At 34.7% G+C, this 24,500-nt stretch overlaps 1 protein-coding gene across 4 annotated transcripts in view; it reads right to left on the bottom strand.

Annotated features, from left to right (window-relative positions):
• Positions 1–24,500, bottom strand: part of ANGPT1 (angiopoietin 1) — a 228,567-nt gene that overhangs the window by 17,269 nt on the left and 186,798 nt on the right. For all 4 annotated transcript variants that reach the window (XM_039853714.1, XM_039853716.1, XM_039853715.1 and 1 more), the window contains exon 7: positions 18,959–19,125. In XM_039853714.1, the coding sequence (XP_039709648.1) occupies positions 18,959–19,125 (167 nt within the window). The remainder of the gene's footprint in view (positions 1–18,958; positions 19,126–24,500) is intronic.

Raw genomic sequence — 24,500 nt, 5'->3', positions numbered from 1 at the left:
GTGAATACAGACATTTTTCCTAATCTATTTAATCAAGATTTGAAGGTCAGTCTTCTAGTTCTGGCAGCTTTTCTCTGTATTATTGTATAAGTATTACAACTGACCTCAATGCCTTGAGTCTTGCTCCGACCCCTTCCCTCTAAAATCCATGCTCCATGTAGTTCATTCAAAAACATGCATCCCAACATTCCTCTACTCTGTTTAAAATCTCTGTGTTCTCTCAAACTGTAGAAGATAAAGTTCAAACTCCTTACCGTGGTTTACAGGATTTTGAATATCTATTCCTCTTCTACTTTGTTCCACATACCTCTGCCATCACCCCCCCGCCCGCCACACACACACCTCTCATGTTGTTATTCCCTGCACACATACATCATCCTCCAGACTTAGCAATCACTTATTCCCTTAAAGCACTGTACACTTACATGTGCTGTCTCTTCTTCTTAGAAGGCCCTTTCCAGCTTTGAATAGTTGCTGAAATCCTATTCATCCTTTAAGATTAATTTCAAGTAAATCTCAAAGAACAGCAGATAGATAACTTTCATAATAACACTTACTGTGTATATTTTAGTTGTGGTTTTACTTATTCTCTCCCATAATAAGCTGTGAGTCCCTTGAGGCATAAACTGTGTCTTACTCATTTTTGAATCAGCAGAATCCAGAACAGTATCTGATACAGAAGAGGGGCTCAATACTCATTGAATAAATGAATGACGGTCTGCTAAGTAACTGATTTTCAGTAGGCTGAAGGTAGCAAGTAAAAGCAAACTCAAAGATTAATAACCCTAATAATCAAAATATATCTGGCCCATGTTTTCAGAGGGATAGTTTTATATCTCATTTAATTAAGTACTCAAGATCCCACTTCTTGCCATCCTACTTAATAATTACACACACACACACGCACACACACACACACACACATTTCTATATCCTTCTTAATATTCTTTCCAGTTCTTTTTTTCATATCATTCTCTTGAAGACTCCAGAATATAAAAACATGTTCGATGTATTACACAAATAGAATAAAGGAAGAAATGCTATGTCTTAATTCCTGTTAATTCTTGTGTTTTATTGAATGATTTATTTGTATTATATGCACAGCAAACTGATATCATAGAATAAACTCAAAATAAAAACATGCTTAAGGTAAATCTTTCAACTAAAATTGTTTTTTAAAGAAAAAAGCCTAATAAGGTATAAAAATATTTCCTTAAGGTCCTGACCAGATTAAGAATCTTTAAAACAAGAAGCAGAACCAGAGAAGAGTCCTAAAATAGTAAATATAAACATTGAGACATACTGGTTCCTATGATTTAAAAGTAGAAGGGACAAATATTTTGAAGAATAATGAATTATCACTGTACAAGACTGAGTAGAACTTGTAATTTATATACAGGAGTAATCACCTCCCCATGTCTATATCCTTAGCATGCTACAGAAGAGATGCTACGCTCCCCTAAGGAACTGGCACCTTAGTGGACAGTTATTCTCTTGCACTGGGAAACAGAGATGACATATCATAAAAATAATTTTTCTCAACATTACTTTAAGAAGTTTACAAATGAGGACAACTATACTACTGTGGAATTTCACAAGGATTCTGGGAGCTACTGTGCAGTCAAGGATGGGTCCTCTGAGCAGTTAAGGAGTTCATTCTTCCTGAGCAGCTATTTAGCTAGTACAGAAGGTCAATTATTGATCCAAAGCCTACAACCACATCTGGTTATTAGATACAGGGAAAGTAGGGCCTTTCATCAATGCCAAGAAATTTTTGTAATTAGATAAGAAACATTTAAATTGGGTTCAAATAGAATATTTAGGTGGTTCTCTTTAATAGGGGTTCTGGCTAATTTCTAAAGTCCTTTTGTACATTTAACTATCCATAACTCTCTCTATTTTGCTAACAGTTCTTCCAAATGGACCTTTGCTTTACAAAAGAAAAGTCAATATATAAAAGGGCCAAAGTTAGCTTTGCATTTGACTCTAGTGAAAAAGAACTTGAGGTGTGAGTCATTAGAGAGAAGACTTCCCCCAAAGTAACACCACGGGAATCCTGGACATTTATTTCTTATCTTCAGCCAGTGTAGACATGACTTGCAAGAAGGATGATGAGGTAGCATATAAGAACCAAATGTTATTCCAGAGCAAAGTATTTGACTTAGGTACAAAAATATGGAAGATGCCATAAAAGAACAGCAAAACTCTGAAGAATGCAATTAAATGTCACCAAAAAGGCAGCCATAAACTCATGGTTCATCCTTTTAAACCCACTTTTTTCCTAATTAAAGAAAAAACTTATAAGTATCATTTGATCAATGACTGTAAAGAATGTGAGCATGTTTATTGTTTCAATTAGCATCTTAATGGAAAATGAAACAGAAAAATGCACATTGAAATCAGTCATGATTATCTAGCCATGCTCGATGAAAATGTAATTTCTCTTTTTCTCTCATTTATAGAAATTCAATGATCAGGGAGATGCATATATCTTTCTGAGTTAGTGTTTTCATTTTCTTAGATTAAACACCCAGAAGTAAAATTGTTGGGCCATATGGTAGTCCTATTTTTAATTTTTTGAGGAATCTCCATACTATTTTCTGTAGCGGCTGCACCAATTTATAATCCCACCAACAATCACGAGTGTTCCTTTTTCTCCACATCTCCATGTTCATTGCAGTACTATTTAAAATAGTCAAGATATGGAAACAACCTAAGTATCTATAGATGGATGAATGGATAAAGATGTGGTACATATATACAATTAAATATTATTCAGCCATAAATAAGAATAAAATCTTGCCATTTGTGACAACATAGATGGGCTATGAGGGTATTGAGCTAAGTGAAATAAGCCAGAAAGAGAACGACAAATACTGTATGGTCTTTCTTATATGTGGAATCTTAAAACAAAACAAAATCGAGCTCATTGATACAGAGAATAGATTGGTGGTTGCCAAAGGTGAGGGTGGGCAGAGGGAGAAATGAGTGAAGGTGGTCAAAAAGTTAAAAAAATTTTAAAAGTTAAAGAAATCTTAATACATAAAAAGTTTAAATCACATTTCTTAATGAATATAAGACAATAGTGAGTTCTGCTATGGAAGAGCAGGCTTCAAAGTACAACTATGTATTCTGCAAGTAATTCTATTACTTTCTTTTCTTTAAAATAGGCAGCCCAATCTCATGCATCCAGTTTCTCACTAATTTTGTCTACTTAAGAGATTGTCATACTTCTCATATTTTTATATTTTCACTGTATTGGGGGTGAGGGTGGGGTGGGCAAGAGTCTCTTTCATTACTCAAGGCAGTGGGAGTTATATGTATGACAAATTGTAGCTTGGCCTCAGTTCTTTTAAACAGTAGACAGACTTTCAGATATCTGAACTTTAATGTCTTACATACTGACAAGCTGAGCAGATTTTATTTTGGCTCTGAGCTCTTTCCCTGCCACCATATGGAACTAGTTTGTCTTTCTCACAATCACTTGAAGAGAACGCAAAATGACCCCCATAGTTCTCTTTCAGAGCCTGGTAGCAATGACTCAATCTGACATAGTTTCCCAACATTGCTGCCTTGGTTGCTGCTCCATGGCTGTCTCTGCTTTAACCACCCACCCTTGCCTTGCCACCATGCTGTCAAAAGGGCTGGGCACCTTCCACAAAGAGGGATATAAGAGCATGTCTTTTTGTACTGAGTTTAAATAATACACGTGGCGTCTCTGATGAAAATAAAGAATATTTCTCTGGTCAATGTACATTAAAGAAGAGTTGCCTTACTGTAGACTTCTAGCAAGATTAGCATTTGTTTAGCACTACGAAGACATCATTGGGAGGTGTACAAATAATTAGTATTGTATAAAAAGGGCATGGGGAAAATCCAGGAGATGCTAAACTGCTCAAAAAGTTAGTGGAAGAGATTAGTTTTGGGGCTGTGGAGATGAACAAGGAGAATATTTTCAATAAAAAGTTTTGAAATTCATAGCACAATTAAGATGTGTGGTTATCTAACATTAAAAAAAATAAAAGATAAGAAAGAAAGGAGATTCCATCAGTTATTGGAATGTGTTGGAAGCATCAAGTAAAAACAAAGACAATAAATTTATTTCGATACTAAACATTTAAGGTAGATTTTTGTTCCTTTATTCTCTTAGTATTTAAAGCTGAAATTCTTTGTTTTCATGAAATGCTTCCCCCGCCTCATTATTCAGAGTTCTACAGTGAAAATTACTAGAACTGAAAGCCTTGAGATAAAGGTATAAATTTATCTTAGCACAAGAGGAGACGTGAGCCTTAAATTAGATTTTGCTAACATATTAAAATTATATCATCTAGCTAAATAATATTTTCTAATTTTTTTTTTCAAAATAATATCTTCAGGGGGAACATTTTGTTCTCTTTAGCTTCAGGACTGTCCAAGCGCATCCTGTGCTTATAAATGACCAGAGCTTTACTGAACTGACCCCTTTTTCCCTATCTTCACAAGTCCAAAATCAGTCATTCTTCAAGACAAGCTCAAATATTATACAAGAAGTATTCTCTCTTCTTTCTCCTCTAAACTGTCATTGCACAAGTAAACTGTTTCACTTATAGCTACTCTCTTTTTATCTACTGTACTATTATTATTTATATATGTGCCTTTTCTTCCTCACCAGACTGTTAAACTCTTAATAAGAAGTATTCATGTCTTAACCATTTTTGTGAATGCCAGATACTACATACATAACAGGCATTCAATAAATATTTATTGAGTTGATTATGAACTAAGAGTTCAAATTGATTAGAATTTAAGTTTTATTTATCTCAAGAGACGGTTCATATGTAGTATCATTTTAATTATAATAATACAATTATGGTTTACAATTCAAGCCCTATGGGCATTTTTTCCTGATTTAAAATATGTTCAATATTAATGACCTAATGGTCTACTCGAATCATGTTGGGACCCTGCTATAATGAGGATGGAACTAGTTTGTTGCTGCCAAAAGACATGTGAAGGAATCACTCAGAGAATAACCCATTCCAATAAATACTAGGGTGTCGATGTGAGAAATGAGAACATCAAGTTTTACAAAAAGACCTATATCTATACATGTGTCCATTCTATTGCATAATTCCCTCCAGAACCTAGGCATTCATGTAAAAAATCTGTTTTAAAAGCTTTATCTTCCTTGTTAGAGGAGAAAGGGTTTGTTTTCCAATGTTGAATCTTAGGACTGTGGTTTTTGTTGGAGGAGGCTCTAAGTCTGTGTTATGATGTGCAACACTGTTTTTTTCATATGCTGGAGATAAATCCTGTTACTCCATCATCCATAAGTAAATAGAATTATTTACTTATTTGCAAGAGCCTGTCAATGAGTATGTAAGAAAATAGTAGTACAATATATGAAGCAAAGTCAATGCACCTATGAAAAAATGAGTAAATAAATGCCTATAAAAGACAGTTGTATGAGAATGATCTGCATGTATGTAGATATAAATCTATGAGTAGTAGAAAAAGTTCAAAAGAAAAGAGGGTGTGAGTAGAAAGATTAGAAAACAATAATGTACAATTTGACTAATCGAGAAGTAAGGATATAATAAAGATTTATAAATACCAAAAAAAAAAGACATAAAAATAAGCAGATATAGGTGATTTGGCAAAAAGTAAGTATAAATGAAGGAAATAACTGACAATAAAGTCATTACCCAAAATTCTTCCTTTTTTTCCTTCCACTCTCCACTCTCCACAAAAATAGATAGATAGATAGATGATAGATAGATAGATAGATAGATAGATAGATAGATAGATAGATAATAAAAAGCATTAGCTTCAGAAGAGTAAGACTGTCATATATATTTCAGCCTCGAGAGACAGAACAATGGAACAGAGTTTAGAGCTTGACTGTCTGAGCTTGCAACCTAGCTCTTCCCTTTCTGATACTCATTTGTCTCATCTGGGAAATAGTTCAAAGAACAGTAATGTACTTCTAACATTGTGAATATTAAATGAGGTAATAAAGTCCTAACAAAGACAGTCACATGTAGATTAATACTTGATGAATATTAATTAAAAAAATAAAGAAACCAAACTCCCCTAACCAATAACCATAAAATACATAGTAGCTCAGTAAACATGAGTTATATGAATGACCTAATCTAAATTAAACAAGTATCAATGTGAATGACATTGATAGACATACATAACCATAATGTGAGTGATGCAAATAATGAGATAGAGATGCAGCTAATTAAGACATGCATGTAGGTAATAAACTAGAGAAATTAAATATGAAAAAGACCAATTTTCTCAAATCCATGAGGCCCTATTTTCTTTGAAAGTTTTTTTTTTTCCATTTTATATAGAGAAAGCAAATACCAAGTACAAAGAATTAGGAACTAAAATGCTATTTGCTGACCGACTACCTAGTGTAATGTCTACTTTATTTCAAATTCAGATACCTGAATAACAATCCTTTAATTCAAATGTTTATTCTTTAATAAATTAAAATTCCAGTCTTTTGAGAACCCTGGATTTTTCTTGCCAGGTAATAGGTGCTTTATTGGCTGAATACAGCATGTGCCCTTTTTCTCTTTTTTACCCATAGTTGATACTGGGAAAAAATTCCTGAAAAGATCACCCACGCCAACCAATTTTGATTCTCATCTCTATTTCCTGAAAGCTTTCTTTATCACATTGCATCTTATCTGGCATCATTTGTTCCCAGATGGAATTGGATAATTGGGGAACTACCAGAATTTGTATACATTAACCTCATCATTATGCTAAGAAGGATTGATTACACTATCTTATTTGTTACTTAAGCCTCAGATGCCCCAAGGTAGCTATGTTATACAAGCATGAAAAAAATGCTTGAGATAGCAAGCATCATGGAAATATGTGCTGCACATAAAAAAGATAAATTTCCAGCGTTAAAGAAAAGTTCAGCCCAAATAGTGAGAAATTTCAGAAAAATCCAGTTTCATTCATCTTCTAGTTCTGTTATGGTTATTTTATGTATTAGCTTTGTTATACATGTATATATTTCATCTATTTAATTTTTCATCTATTTACGTTTTGAAGGCATACATTTTGATGTCCCTCCCTTGACTCATAACATTAGTATCATGCAGAACTTTGATAAGAATGAGTTCATCAGCCACCCAGGTCTCCTCCAACCCTAGACACTGGGAACATTGTTAGCAGTGACCCTAGTTTCAAAACTCAGTAAAATACAGTTCTCAGTGTTTCTCAATGACATGAAAATCACACATGCTTAAAACTCATGACAAATTCTTCCTCCAAAGAAATTACCGAATTTACATACTGTTATCTTTGAGTGCCTTTGCATAGTGCTGAGAGAATACATTCTAGTCTGCAAATTAAAATAAATGAAACAAAACCTATTTTCACAAAATCTGTGACAATGAAATCACACTTCCCAAAGTTCAGAAATATGTGCTGTAGTGATTCTGTTTTTAGTTCTAAATAAAATATAATTCTTCCAGTATCCCTTTCTTTTTCTAAGAATACATTTTAAAAAATTTAGTGCCTAAATGAATTACATGGTGCTAAGACCCCTGTAAAAAATACAGATGGTCCTTTAAACATATTTCCATTCCCTTGGCATCATATGTGGCTGACAGAGTCAGCTCTGAGTGAGCAGCTCACTGACCAGACCCTCCTCTGGTGCCTAAAAGACCAGGCTGATGGCCATCTCAAAGAGTTTATGAGTTTGCTTTTTTACTAAAAATTAAGTCAAGTCCTTGTAAAACTTGTGATTGAAATTGGTGTTGTTTTTTAGTATAAACAAGTTCAAGGGAGGCAGCTTCCTTCTCATTTTTATTTCTGTTTAAAGAAGCAAGAAACTTTCTTTCTAGTATCTCCCAGGGGAAGAGAGAGAGGAAAGGGTGAGCAGAATGTTGAAAACCATTGAGAGGTATTGTCGGAGGTTTTTTTGCAAAGAGGAAATACTTGTTCTTATTGTATTTGAACAATGTGTTGTTTAAGTTCTACAAATAAGGCTCCAGTGTGAATAAGTAGACTCTTTTGTTGACCAAAATCATTATGTGGGGCTTATTTCTCCCCACAATTAGTGTATGATAGAGTCCAAAATCCTTATCATGGAATATGGCCGTCTATTTTCTACAGCACAGAGAACATAACCAGATGCTTCTATTCTCTAGCTAAGACAGGCTCTCTCCCACTCCTAGGTTTTTTTTGCTCATTCTAGCTAGAATATTAAGACCCTCCTCCTTTGGGCATCATCTTCCAGACCTCCCTCACAAACACTTACTTGTATTTGACAAATCCTTAAGGATTTCCTCTAGGAAGGCTTTTTTGAACCTCATTTACTCTCATCCAATGGACCCCATCCATCCTCAACCCCAGTTAATTAACCATTTTTCTTTGGTGCCCAACTATAGCCTAATTCCAAGGGTCCTTACCCAGAGCATGGAGTTGAATCGCACACAAATATAAGCAAAATTTTGTTTTCTTCATTTATTCTAGGGAGAGGCTCCATAGTGCTATCAATTTTTTAAAAAAGGCCCGTGATTCCAAACAAAACTAAACAAAACAACAACAAAAAATCAAACTCAAGCAGGCGTGCTAAAACATTTTGTAGCTAAAAGTTCTGTTCCAAGCCAACTATCCCATGTTTTCTTCCATCTCCTTGACTCTTGGCCGGACAAGACCAGCAAGCACAGTGTCTCCTTTCAGTGTCATTAAAGTGTTATTTCTGCATTGGCATCACCTGTGTATACTTGGTAGGATTGTTATATCTAGGTCCTAGCGCAGGATCAGGATCTCTGAATGTGTGACTCAAAAATCTGCGCTCTAAACAAACACCCTCATTGACTGTATGAACCCTCAAGTTTGGACTGAATAATACCAAGGGAATAGTAGCAACATGATAAATGTTTGGTGGCTGGCTGGCCAGCTGGATAACGAATGAATGCAGTCCCTGGTTTCAAAACAATTATAACAACTTTTAAGAAAGTAATTTTAGTGAAGTTATATAAATTAAAGTGAAACTATATCCAGTTAAGAGAGGGATGAAATAATATGGATTAACAAGCCAAGAAAATATTGACTTAATGTCTCTAATTATCAGCATGTTTTCTAGGTTAGGGGATGTTAAAGAATTGTATAATATTCAGATGTAATTTTTCTGCTAAGAACACTATGTGTACTTTAAAAATCAGATTATAAATAGACACAAACTATTCGTTTGATCTTTAATCATATCTGTTATTTTTCAGGCATAGTTAATTAAAATAATTATTTTATAACAATTATGTGACCTCCAGTTGTTTATATAATGAACATCTAGAAAATTTTTTCTGGAATTGATCATGAGGGTATGTGAGAAAAGGGAAGTTGTTTTTCATTTATGGACTAAAAATGAATTAGACCAAAATTATTCTTTATCCAGCTGTTTATTTGAGCTTCTGAGGCACGTAATAAAATAGTGCTTTTGATTATTTTAATAGAGAATGAACAGGTCAGCATAAATACTGGTATTTGTGATGTTTGTGCCAAAAGAGACATACTTAACCACTGCAAATATTCAGAATGGAGTAAATACTTATATTAGTTAAAGTTGCATATTATGATGCTACTATGAACACAGAGTTTGCAGTTGATGCATCTAGTCTTGATACTTAGCATAATTATTTAAAATGTTTTGTGATGTTTATAGTGGAAATGGATAAAGGGTTTTGTAAAAGAAATAAATCATCTAGAGAGAAAAAGCATTGCTCAAGTAAATTATAGGGAAATTCATATTTTATATTGTTATTTTCATAATTTTGAAATTTTTACTTAAAAATATGATGAACTAAATCTTATACTTTCTGATAAGCTCTGTTATTCACCCATGAGTTTTGTGAAATCAAAATTTACACTCACTTAGTGGAGCTATCACTAGGCAGAGTACTTAGACCTTGTAACCCAAAACTACTTATCGGTGACAGTAACATAGCATCCTTTTCCAGATTCAGTCAGTCTAGGGAAAAGGTGTGTGTCTATCTTATTAATATTTTGTTTTGTTTCCTTGGCATGATACAATATAGAAATTCTTGCATATTTAATGTGGGTAAAGAAAATAAACCGAAGAGCCAGCAGTTGAATAGATCAGGAAAATAAGCCTCATCCCAGCAATAATCTAAGAAACTAAAGGACAGAGCATTTTATTAAAATTCTTTAATGAAAACTATAATAATCAGCCATTATATACCATAAAACTCTGGGGACAGAAATTTTGACTTGCTGGTCTCTGAATTTTTGGCATCTATGTCAAAATCTGCTATGTCTGTTGAATGCATAAAAATATCTTTCTTGATATGTTTTTCACATATTTATTAGAAAGTGCTTCTCCAGACATATACTAAACATTTTGGAAAGATCCCTGCGGCAGTCTGATAACAACGAAGAGCCAGTTACGACCCAGCGTAATGAATGAGGACTCAGATAAAGATATGCACAGAGCCCAGGGAGAGCACACAGAAGGAGCCTTACCCAATCTGAAAGAGCGGAGCTCTATAGACCGAGCTAAGACTTAAAAAATAAAGAGAATCAAGTCAGGCAAAGAAGTTAAGCTCTTGAATAACAAAGGTTGAGTTCTGTGAGGTTTCGTTTCATCCACAATGTCTTACACATTGCTGTTGCTCGTATTTAATGAACAGAGTAATTAAACATTGATTGAGATGCGGTAACAGACTATTTTAGATGGTTTTCCTTCAGAGGCTGTCACTAGTTGCCAGTGCAGTCTTCCCGATATTACTAGTTGTCTAGCTCTCTTTCGCTCTTAGTATCATGCTTTATCATGTCATTATGTATCATGTATCATGTATCATGTCATTACTCCATTACACTCTATGCTTAAGCCTTTACATATACTATTTCCACTCTATCTCCAATTCTAAACCATTTCTCCAGCTAGTTCTAATTTTCCCTTTTTATATTAACTTAGACTACCCCTCAGAAGCCCTCCCAACTTCTCCAAATTGGTTAGGTCCTGCTATTCATGCCATATTTGTCTTTATTAGCAAGCTAACTATGTTCATGGCATTGTAACTGCCTGTCTGCCTCCCCCCACCCCTATTCCATCACGTGTATATACATGCATGAACATATACGTATGTGACTATGCTGAAATCTCTGTGGACATTTTATTTTAGGATAACACATAATAAAAAAATAACAAACATTTCATTCATTGAAGATACAGCTTTCATATTTTCAGGGTGAATAGCACTAGGAGGACTCAGAACAGTGGATCACATGACATCTCCCTAGACTACTTCCTGGAGGCAGTGCTAACTGGTTCTAGCAACCTTTGTCCGCTTAAAAGTTTCTAGGACAGCGATCGTCTGAGTCCCACTCAGCATTACTCATTCTGGATCAGGAATCTTCTGGGAATCTGTGGACCTAACAGCACTGGGGCATTTGTTTTCGTCAACTTGGAAAAATACAAGACTCTAGAGATTTACATTAATCTCCATTAAAGTAAAGAGATTTTTCTGACCCATAGAAATCCTGAAAAAGGTAAAAAGTGACTTAGTAAGACCATACCTCTTTCTTCTTGAATATGTCGTCTCAGTCAAGGAGTATAAAATATAAATTTTGTTGAATAAAACAATTTTTTCTCTGTTTTATGATGTAAATGCAACAAAAAATAATAGTCTCAATAAGAATAATACACCTCCCAAATTGGAGAAATTATTTAAAAATACAATACAACTACTTAAAACTCTGAGTTTGATGCTGGGCTAAAAAGTCCAAGTGGGTAGAAACTGCCAGGAGATTCCCTATATATACTTTCTCTACCTTGATCAATCCAAGAATGCTGTAAAAAATAACTTTCCTCTCAGCATCTCAGCATTTCAACACATCTGCTACTGGTTCCAGCCAGGACCATGGAGCCCAGAGGATCAGATGAATGAAAAATATTTCACTGAAAAGAGTGAAGCAAGTTTTGTAATACCTACAAAAATGCACAGTTTAAATTTACATGGGAGGTTCAAGAGAATTCCTTTCAATCCACACTAATTTGTTTTGTCCTTGAAATGCATAGAAAACATAGACATACTTTAATGATTAAAATAAAAAAAAAGGACTGAAGGTACTTTAATGATTAAAATAAAAAAAAGGACTCCAACAAATAACATAGAGATAAAATGTGAAAAATATTCCCAAATTACGCATTATAAATATTAATGTAAGATTATAACTGTAATATAAGGTGTTCATTATAAATGGTTAAACATTATCAAACAGACTTTACTAAAAACAAATATTCTATTAGTTAAAAGGAGGGGCTATCTTTAAGCTTGTCATTATACTATCTGTAATAAAAATTTACTAATCAAGTTAATAAATACTACAAAAGAATTAACTTCAGGGCATAACTGTAACCAAAATCTGAAAATAATTAACATGCAGAATCACTTTATCTAATAAAATATGTGCCTTTCTAACAAATTTAGAAATTTTTAATGTGATTTTCTTTTTCTTTTTCTTTTTAGACTTGAAAGTAGTATAACTAAATGTATCTCTTATTGGCACTGTTGCAGAATTGTTGCAAAATCAGAACAGCAAGAATCCAAGCACCACCAAGCATAGAGTTAGAGAACTCAGGTTTATTATGCCGGTAGTCCCAGAAGAGATGGTGCTCTGGAGATCTGGGCCCCGAGCTCAGGGGTAACCTTACTTTTATAGGGTTTATCCATGCAGTTACATTTGGCCATTGGTTAATTTGTCTCAGGCAATTACAAAGAGTTACAAAGTGCTGGAGTTGCTATGGGCTACAGGAAGTTACAAAGAGTTACAAAGCGCAAGGTTTTCAGACAGGAGCTCAGGCAATACATCTGATATCTATCTAGACAGAACAAGCAAAAAGGAGGATGAGTCTTTCATTAATTTTGAGGTCACCCTGCCCTTTGGCCTATGGGGCAAGCATATCTACAGAAGGAGAACAAAGAGATGATTATAAGGTTAGTCATTTGAGTGAAAAATTCCTCTTCAGCATCACTTTACATTTTTAATTATGATAATATGATACAATGGTTTTTAAACTGTGCTCTACAAATATATGAGGCACTAGCAAGGAGAGGGCCAAACGGATATTGTACTAGGCCCCACAACTTCTTCAACCAAAATAGATTGGTTTTATGTGTTTTATACATTATGTTTTGTAAGAACTTTATGTAAGAGACTCCATTGCAAAAACAGAAGCAAAAAAATAAAACCTTAACAAGTGAATAAAACTTAACCTAACTGAAAATGGGACAAATTAACCTTTTGCCTCTTTGGATTTGATAGAATGGGAAGGACATGATATTGGTTACATAGCGTTCTTATCAAAAAGATCTAATTTGTATCTTATCACAAATAAATAATCATACAAATTCAGAAATAAATATTTCTGAGGAAAACTGAACTGGTTTCTTCAAAAATATGAATGGTGGGTATAGAGTGGACTATTCTAGGTAAAAGGTAATTAAAAAGTCTACAGATGCAATAAGTGAAGCTAGATTAAGTCTCAAATCCAAATAAATAAATAGATCAGTAAAATTTATTTTGGGGACAGTGTTGAGGTGGATTATATAGTTATATAATTAAAGTTTTCATTGAATCAATTATAAATTTGTTGAGTATAATAAAAGTGAATTATAAATATCTAAATATCTTTCATCATTGCACAAAATTTGAGTTTGTCCAATACAAAGTATGTTTGCATGCTCTTTTTGAATATGTCCCTATAACAGAATGACACAGATAATATGAGAGAGAATATTATTCCCACTTAAAGACAAAAAACTTGGGTATAAAAGTAATAGGTGATTTGCTCAAGGTATAGCTACATTGTGCTAGGGTCCCCTTGGTTAGCCTGGGAACTATGTTTCCCAGAATCTCTTTCCTCATATGGCTCCAAGTTAGAAACCAGATTTCACTATTTAATAGCTAACGCATCTTCTGATTTCCATTCCAGAGCTCTTCCCAGTAGATCATAGCATTTCTCTGACCTCACAAATAATCTGTTATTTTTTAAAGCATTTGTCTGGGTGATGATGTTTATGCTTTTTTTTTTACTCTTTTTTTTTTCATAAGAAGTAAAAAGTTGCTGTAAGCCCTAAACCAATGGAAACTCCTATCGAAATATTTATTAACGAGATCAAAATGTAATCACTTATCAAAGAATTGAAGGCCATAAAATAAAAAAGAACTGTATACGATACGTAAAGGTAATTCTATCCTAGAAATAACTTCTGAGCTTCAAAAAGCTTTACAAATAATTTATAAGACAGAAAATTTAGAACTAGAGAGATGAGATAATGTGTCCATTACCATTCAGATTCTTAAAGACAGAAATGGGATTAGAAGAAACATTTTATCTCTTAGAATATATGCTTTGAGTATATTTAATTTTAGAAATTAGCTGACGGATTTCCCTTTATTGAGAGATGACCATATAGTGGGAAGTTATTCGATCAAAACTCAAATCTTTACTTCTGCTCATATTAGTACCTGTGACCTTGTGCAAAGTACAATACCTCAGTTTGCTCAAGTGGAAACAGAATGTCTGGTGCACAGTAAGTGTTAACCAAATATTAGCTATTAACTGTCAGTTAACAAGTTGGCTAATTTAGATATATATTTTGAATTTTGATAAAAATGGTTCCTAACCTCTAGAAGCTTGGACACAGTGGAAAGAACATGCACACAGACACATGTGCACACACGCATGCACATGCACACACATTTATTTAAGAAAAAAACACTTGTTAATGACTTTATTTACTGAATAGTTAGCCACAGAATGTTATAGACGTATGGTTGCACAGAACATCTCAATTAGCCTGAGAGTGAGAGTGATGCATTTCTCTGGGAAGTCAGTGTAGGGAGACACACAAGGGAGTGCTCTTAGGATCAATCCACATGACAAAGTGAAGAAAGCAGTGTTGAGTAGAGAGACAAGTGGGGCTCGCATGCAGTCACAGTAAGACCCTCAGCTCATCTGAAATGGAATTCTGGACCCTGGATGGCCCTTCAGAATTACTCCAAATGGGGGCAAGGAGATCTTTATATACTCCTACACTGACCAGTTATTGGATGCAATGTGCCTGCAGGAAGGAGCAGTGACTTTGGGTGATATGACTCTCTTCAGCCATAGGCAATAAATGCCCAGGCAGGGTACCTTGGCAACAAGTCATTAGCCAGCAACATTTCCAGCAGGTGGGGGAAGGAGTACTTCGGCTCTGAAGGGGGCCATGAGTCAGCACAACATAGTATTTCCCATAGCAAGTATCAGGGAAGACTTCCTGGAATAAAGGAGATTCTTAAAGATTTAGAAAATTTATCCAAATTTGGGTTTATGTGTATAGAGTAAGGATATGACATAAACGAAGGCATGGAAGGTTTAAGAAAATTGTAAGTAATTAATGGAACATAATTATAATGAGGAAGTATCTGGTTGGGTGAGGTTAAGGGGAGAGTCTAATAGAAATAGCTGAATATGTAGGTAGCAGCCAGGTCATGAAGAGTTTTAAGCGGAAGGCTTTAACCTATAGATATTTGAACATTGTGGAAACAAATGAAGAACGAAGACCAAGTCAGATTGTTTTAGAAAAACCATCCCACAATAGTGTGGAAGATATATTTGAGAGTATCAAGATTGGAGGTAGGCAGGCTTTTATAATAGTAGTCCAGGTGTTAGATGACGAGAATCTGGATAATACTAACTCTTTAGAGGAAATATTTACTATTTCACATTGAATGCATGTTATTTCAGATGATGTGTTCATCATGACACTCTTACATTATTGTTTTTTCTTATTTATATTCTCCTGGGTTCTATAGATTTTATTTTCTATCTGAGAAAGTCATTTGGAATTTCCTTAGAGGATAAAAAGAAAATATGTGCATTACATATACGTTTGTAAGTTTATCTATCCATCCACAACACTTACTTTTAATCAATAGGTGTCTAGAGCATGAGAAAGATTTTTAAAATTAGTTTTATACATATGGCACAGCTATAGCAAGAGTTTTAAAATGCAATTTCTGTTAAGATAGAATATTAAAAATAAAACTCTCAAAGAACTTCTGAATATGACTTGAAAGAAGAAAAAGTATAAAACAAAAATCTAGCATGAATCCCATAGTTTTGATTTTAGTTGGAATTTAGTTGGATTTGAGCAGGTCAGTTGATCAAAGTCTCAGTTTCTTAATCTTTAAAATGTGTCTAATAATACCTACCTGAAAAAGTCACTGTCAGGACTAAATGATTAAAGTGTTAAAAATCATTTCATAGATTATAAAATACTATACGAATGTCAGCATTAATACTTTTAACAATGTATCACAACGAGGCATCCTAATTAAGAGGGAAGAGCAGTGAGTGGAGGAGAAGCACACGGAGGCAAAGCGGGACATCTGGAGTTGTAACTGCGAGCCGCGTGCGGCGCTACTGAATCAGACCTGGCATGAGCGAGTGATGACACAGGTGGAGGGGGAAGTCACCAGGGTAGCTTCCCTTTCCAAGCTTCTGTTTGCTTTTCTTTGAAAGAGTGAATAACACCATTTCATAGTATGATTATTTTAACTAAGCTTTCACTAAGCATCATGTTTTAATGAGTTCTAATTTCCCATTCGATGCCAACATGAGTCTTAATACTTAACTGCATGAGAAGGCGATGATGACAGAACTATTTTCTTCTGGATCTTGGCAGGGAAGAGGCCCAGAGTCACTACCATTATTGCAGCAGCATTATTGAGTAGAAACCACACCGAACCAGGTAGGAATCAAACATTCTCTATTTAAGTCTTTCTCCCTCCTTGGGCTAAATATTGCCTATTTCTGGACCTCAGCTTTGTTTTCATTAAAGCCAGAGGTTTAGAATTAAATTATTAAGTTCCTTCTGGATTTACAGTTCTGATTATCAAGGTTCAAAGTACTCTCAAGAAAGAAAAATGGGATCGAAGGGTATATGCCCACTCTAGCTGGGAGACTTACCTTTTGATAACAGATCTGCATCATATGGGTGAAGATCAGAGTTACACAGATGTTGAAGGAACAGGAAATGCTCAGTGAGAGCAGTGGGCACCACGGTGGCGGAGCAAGCGCTCCTTCCTTACATAGATGCCAGAACGATATTTATATCACGCACCCTGAAGTCTACCTCAGATGCCCGCAATCCTCCTAAACCTGCCCAAACACTCTTTGTCCCCTTAATACCATTCTACCCTCGCAAACACATGCATGCATGCGTGCGGGCACACGCGTGCACACACATACACACACACACACACACAAGAACTGAGGGACATTTTGGAAAGAAACCAAGGAAAATTCTTCAGGAGCCTAGAAAAAGACTAGACTAATTATTTGCTAGTCCTATTGTCAGGCTGTCTGATATTAGCCAAGTTTCATATAGTTTCAAGTTTCAGGTCAAAACATTTACATAAGAGTACCCCTGATGTTTTACAGTGGTTTTTCTTGTTATAAAACTCTCAAAATATTGACCTCCTTGGAAACATTTCTTCTTACACTCCATTGCATTTTATAAATGTCTCTTCTTTGGTTTCTTGAGTTGCCATTATGTACAACCTCATGCCCCCACCCCCACCCCATGAGACTATGAACTCTTTAGATCTATTTCTCATTCTCTGTTGTGGTGACATCATCACTGTTTGTTAAGAAAATGATTATTATGTCTCCAAGGATCCAATCCCATACATAACCCACTAAAATAAAATGGAATGTGTTCATGAAAAAGTTGTAGATTTAAAGTCCTAAAGACTGGTATATATCAAAAAGACAAATAAGCAGCCAAAACAGTTGACTATGAGGAGATGGCCACACAGGTTGGAAAAAAAGAAAAACCAGAAGGCTTTTGTTACTGTCACCGCATTTTCCTTGCAGCAATGTGCTAATCTTTTAATGCACACAATTGTGTTTCCATTACCGATATAGAGTAGCCACACTATTGAGAGTTTAAAATTATTGCCACTATAATTTACTGATTATGAAACTGAGGCACACACAGTTAGTAAGACCTGCTATGCGCCAGGTATTGCATCAACAGGTAGTGATATAAAAGTAACTAAAATGTATTTCCTATTCTCATGGAATGCCAACCAGATGTTTAGTGGCCTAGTTAGCAACAAAACTGGACTGTGAGGTCTCAGGGACCAGAGATCTCATCACTGCCTGCAAAATCACTAGTGCACAGTAGAGTTCCTGGAACACAGGAATAACACAGTAAGCGTGAAATGAATTTACCACGCCATATTACTTGCTTAGCCATTTTTAACGTAAGCTGCTCATTGAAAAAAAATCAGAGATGTTTACAATTAAGTAAAGAGAGTGTCTATTTTTACATCTGCAATGATGTTTTGTTTATACTGTTGCCATTATTTGGATTTATTTATGTCTTTTACATTATTTACCAAAACGTTCTAAATTATGCCTCACCTTAACTTTTATGTCAATCATTCAAAAATGTAGAATTTTACCCATCTTTTATTACCTTCAAGATAATGTGGAAAATAATAATTTAAGAAAGGCAAATAAAGTAAGTATAAGTAGGAAATATTTTGATAGGAGTACTTATTTCAAGCCACTGAGTTTGAGTCAATTGTCTGTCATCGGCTTTATATGTATGAATCCACTATTTCTTCATAATAATAACAATAATAAAAATCCAACAGCAGCAACGATAATTTTGTGTTTGACGTAATTCCCTATCTTCTGGACTTTGAGCCAACATCAAGTCAATCTGTCTGTAATAATTGATATTTAAAGCTTTTAAGAAGTCTTTACAGGGTATTTTATATCTCTTTCTAAAAGGTCTAGACAAACTGATTTTCAATTTGAAGGCTGGCTTTCGTCATTTCTTTTTTATAAACTTTTCCACTAAAACTATTACGTGCCTAGGCCCAAGGTAGTTGAGCACTACATGGAAGGAGGACTTACCTGTAGTTTTGTTTTTCATTTCCTATGTGGAATCTGTCATATTGTGAATAGGCTCGGTTTCCTTCCCAGTCCATTAACTCGATTCTCAGTGTGTACTGCCTCTGACTAGTTATGGCGAAAATAAACTCATTCCCCAGCCAATATTCACCAGAAGGGTTTCCAAAACCCTGTGAAAGAAGACAGAGATGCAGCTGTTACTTCAGAGATAAATTCTTTTCATGTTCAATATTAAACTATGTTCTAAATAATAATAAAACATTTTTAAAAGTAAAGGTATTTCCTTCCTATTTTTATATACTTTTTTTCAATTATTTTCTCAATATTTTTCTGCTGTGTCTCCCTGCATTGAGGCTCACATCTAATTCTCATTACAGTAAAACCTGATTTTCACATCTGTGTAGATGAAATGTTTTTGGATAAGTGAATCTGATCAACAGCTTTAACCAGCGAACATTCCTCTATCACAGGTAGCTTTTGAAATTTTTTGTAAAATTCTAGGTAATGAAATATTTTGAATATAATTTAAATATTTTCCAATGAATAGTATCAGCATAGTATCGGGCAAATTACTTAATGATATTATTGTTTGTGTTTCCATTATTATTTAGAAGTCAAATTATGCTCAGATAATAACTTAAACAGATTATTAGCTCTTTGGCTTTTCTAGCTTTAACATTTTCATTTTTAAAAAATTTACTTTTTAATTACAATTGACATTACAATATTATATTAGTTTCAGGTGTTTAGTTTCATAGTGATTAGACATTTATATACCTTACTAAGCGATGAACCCGATAAGTCGAGTACCCATCTGATAGCATATATAATTATTACAACATTATTGAATATATTCCCTATGCTGTACTTTACTTCCTCATGACTCTTTTTATAACTGGCAATTTCTACTTCTTAACCCCCTTCCCCTTTTTCACCCCTCCTATTTGGCGACTATCAATTTGTTCTCTGTATCCGTAGCTTGTTTCTGTTTTGTTTGTCCATCTATTTTATTTTTTAGATGCCACATATAAACGAAATCATGTGGTATTTGTCTTTCTCTGTCTGATTTATTTCAGAAGATATTTGCCAATAATATATCTGATAGGGGCTTAAATATCCAACGTATATAAGGGACTCATACAACTTAATAATCTCAAGAAAAATTAAGAAACGGGCAGAAGATCTGAATAGACATTTCTGCAAAGAGGACATACAGATGGCTAATAGACATACAAAAAAAAAAAAGAGAAGAAGCTCAATATCACTAATCATCAGGGAAATGCAAATTAAAACTGCAATGTGATGGCCTTCTTCAATAAATCAACAAACAACAAGAATTGGTAAGGATGTGGAGAAAAGGGAACCATCATGCACTGTTTGTGGGATTGTAAATTAGTGCAGCCACTATGGAAAACAATATGGAGATTCCTCAAAAAATTAAATATAAAACTACCATATGACCCAGCAATTCCATTTCTGTATATTTATCCAAAGAAATCCAAAACACTAATTTGAAAAGATAGATGTTCATAACATTCTCTATGTTCATAACATTCTCATTTTTAAATACCAATTAGCAAACCTGTAAATCCAGAACTATAATCATGTAAATGCTTCACCGGCATGGATTTGCATTTCAAGGCAGAAGACCTAGTGAGTGAACCTAGTTGGCTGCTCTGCACCTGAATCTCAATACTGCTCTATTGTTCGCGTTAGGGCAACTCCAGTCATGGTTGTTAAGTGTTCAAAATAGTTTCTTTGTGGGAGAAAAAAAAAAGTTGTATCCCAAAGAAAGCCAATTCTTAACATCGGAGATGTTAGTGACAGGAAAATAAAGAACTCTAAGAAACTGCTGGCATCCTAGATTTTGTATATTCACAACTGCCTCACAGAAGGATTCTCGGTAATGCTTGAAGTTCGAGGTAATTCTCGATCTACATGTTTGTCTTACTGACCAGACTATGAGCTCCTTGAGGAGAGAACTGTGCTGTATTTGTGAATCCTCAAAGACTAGTGGAATGCTGGCATATACTGGGAATTCCATATGTTCTGTTGAAGTTCAAAGAAAAAAGAAGGAAGGAAGAAGGAAGGAAGGAAGGAAGGAAGAAGGGAAGGAAGGAAGGAAGGGAAGGAAGGAAGGAAGGAAGGAAGGAAGGAAGGAAAGGAAGGAAGAAAGAAAATGAAAACTATAGCAATTTGTAATGACAGAGAAGTAACCTTAGAACGTAATACTTGTAGGTAATTTGGTTGAGTTTCAGGGAAGCGTTTCTTAAAGAACCCAGCTTTAAGTATTTCTTAAAGTGCTCATAATCACTGGAGCTCTGATTGGAAAAAAAAAATCCTGGCTCCACATGAATTAAAATATCTGAGAGCCAACCCAATGAATCTTCATTGGAGCAAGCTCCCAATCTGTTTTGTGCACATTAATTTTGCAAGACACAACCTCCAGTAATAACAGGAGATACTCTGATGTTTCAGAAAGAAACATTCTGGTTAATAGAAGTATTCATTCATAAAGGTTTTCTCTACATTAAGAGGACATATGAGGAAAGCAGCGAAATAATCACAGCAATCCTTATTTTCTCAAGACAGATTATTAGAATTTAAAAAACTTTTCCTTTCAAATTTAATATATATCGACTATATAGAATTATAGCTACAGATGTATTCTCCTTTAACCAACTTACCATATGAATTAGTGTTCTCCATTCCTTCATTAAAATATATTGATGCCCAGGGTGTACTAAAAGCATTAAATGTATCTGTGTACTACTACTTGTCCCTGCCAATTGAGTTATTTACCAAAGCCAATCGTGTTTAGTTTCAAATCTGTTTATGCCAGTTCTGCTATTATAATGATAAGATTTATAATGTTTCATAAATAGTGGGGAAAGAGGTTTTTTGTTTCATCCTTTTTATAAAACCTAATTTAAATATTTAGGTTTGCTCAATGAAAGTTAATCACTATAAAAAAAGCTTTTGAATTATGTGTTGTTGTGACAACTCTAAAAGACTAGGACAAATGATAAAACATTAGAGGATTTTTAACTTACATTGCTCTGCATGTGTCTTACTTGCTCTAGTTTAAAAAAAAACAAAACAAAAACAAAAGCTAGAAATTTGATGCATTTCATTACGGGAAAGTTTTTTGAAAGAACCACTGACCCAGAATTCCAGGGTTTGGCCTTACATTTAAAAAAAAAAATGGGTAAGTGGATGTATATTTTTACATTTAAGTTAAAATAAAATATATCAGTATATGTAGGCACATTTTTAAAATTATTCTCCAATTAACTTAGTTTTTGATTAACTGAACACTCTTTGTCCAGATTGCACTGGGTATACGCTCCCTGAAGACCATCTACTGTAGCTCAGAGCAAAGATATAGGCCACACTGAAGACAGTAAGTACCCCAGTGGCTCCTTCTCTGTTCCTAAGATGCACAAATCACACTTTGCAAAAGTTCCACAGTGGCAGGAAATAGTAGAACAATTTAGGATGTACTAAGAATTTTACACATTCTTATGGCAGTTGGTGCTACATAGCAGGGAAAAAGCAAAGCTTACCTTTTCCAGTGAATAAACAAAACAGAAAGTTATAGGGGACTGAAGTCAAAGAATTAGCACATTCTCAGTTGCAGCAGCCATTGGGAAGAAAAAGAAGACAGCTAGGATTTTCCTCGCATTTATTCTCGGCTCAGACATGTCACAGTCTCCCTCTAGCCACTTAACAATTCTCTCTTCTCTGTAGTCGGTTAGAAAGGATTCGGCAATTATAGTGACTGTGAATAAGAAGGCTGGGAATGATGAAGTGTTAAGTTTTAGGTCACATATTTCCATGCTGTTGAAAGCGTTGCATGGATGAAGCTCTCCAGTTTCCCCAGGGGAAAGTGCAGATATCACCAGCCAGAAACGGACGAGCATTAGTGTCATCCCTACAAGCCCCCATCCCTGTCCTGGCATGCAGGCTTGTACCTCCTCCTAAGTGAGATAGATTAACATCCCTTTCTAAACAGTTCGCTTTTTCCAACTGAAAATAGAGAAAGAAGCAACTAAAAAGGAAGTAACAACATTTACTTTGAGAAACCAAAATTCTATTTTATGCACCTTCCCGGAAAAACTATCTACACATGCTCTATTGCGGGAGCAAAATGCTGGGCTACAATGAATCAAAATGGCTGTTAGAGAGACATCAGAGGGAGGAAACTCTCTAATAGCTAAAAGTCAGTGATGCAGAAACAACTGTTTCCTCACGATGATGAAAAATAAACGAAAGATGGGAAAAATGGGTTCTCACATTAGTAAACTGTCTATTGGATAGTTTTTCAGACAGACCATGAACCCGATGCCTAATAACAAAGGCTTGGCTTTGATTATAACTTCTACTTCTACTCCTGTCTCAGTTCCAGTTTGAAGCCTTCCTGCCACACATTTGCACCCCCTGACATTATTTCTGAGCCTCAGTTTCCTTCTGCAAAACATATATAAAAAATGTTGTGTTCCATATAGAGTGTTTGAGAAAGAAATGAGATAAGATACTTAAAGCATTTAGCTCAGTGTTGATACATGAGAAGCACTTAAAAATCTACTTGTTCTTATTGTTAGAAGATAAATCATCATATGTAGTAATTTTTTGTTTACTTGCCTCTCTCCCACAAGACTGTGAGCTATTTGAAGGTAAGTAGATTTCATTCTACTCTGTATGAGAAAGGGAGCAAAAATAATCTGAGGTCTTGTCTTAGCCTGGAAATTAATAAGGGGATACTGAAACAATTATTTAAAAGGCTTCGAGATGCTGGGAACTAATGTATTCTTATGACAAGTTGAGTGTTGATTTATACAAATGAGTACCGTCATTTTAATCCAAGAAGTTAATTATTGAATAAGAAATTAAAACCAACTAGTTGCAATTAGAGCTAAACTCTGATATAAAGCAAAGTGTTGACTACCTTCTTATCCTTACTTCTGCTTCTGAGTGCTAAAGGGAAGCTGTTTCGTTCAACTTTCCCTCTGTCCTATTTTTTAAAATCCCTTTCTCTTTATATTTTGTAAGTTTTAGGATCTACAAAAGAGGTAATTTTTGAGATCTTAAACCCATAGTAATAAATTGATAGTTCTGACAGTTGCTTTCAACCAGGAATGCATATCAGAAACAGCTGTGGAGCTTTTCCAAAATATAGATGTCTTGGTTTTCTGCATGGAGGTTCTGACTCAGTATGTCTGAGTGGGTTTAGAGATCTGTATGTTTCAAAGCTTCCACTGGTGAGTGTGCTGTATACCAAAAGTGAAGAATCATATAAACATGATGTGAAATAGCTACTCCGAGAGCAAATTAGAAAGAACATATTAACCAGATCAAGTTATCTAAGTGGTACACAGGAAACACACAGGCATAAAACCTCATCTTCATATTCGGCTCCATATTAGGAGGCAAGTTTTGATTATGTATCATGGGACTGTCCTTGAAAAAAAATTCTGAAACATAGAGATGGCCATGCACATTAAAAAATAGGTTTTCACATTATTGCATATATAAAACTTACCAT

This window comes from Pteropus medius, unplaced genomic scaffold (assembly GCF_902729225.1).
Source record: "Pteropus medius unplaced genomic scaffold, Ma_sr-lr_union100, whole genome shotgun sequence".
NCBI lineage: Eukaryota > Metazoa > Chordata > Mammalia > Chiroptera > Pteropodidae > Pteropus > Pteropus medius.
Note: the sequence above shows the minus strand (reverse complement) of the source record. Positions and strands in the feature narration are given on the sequence as shown.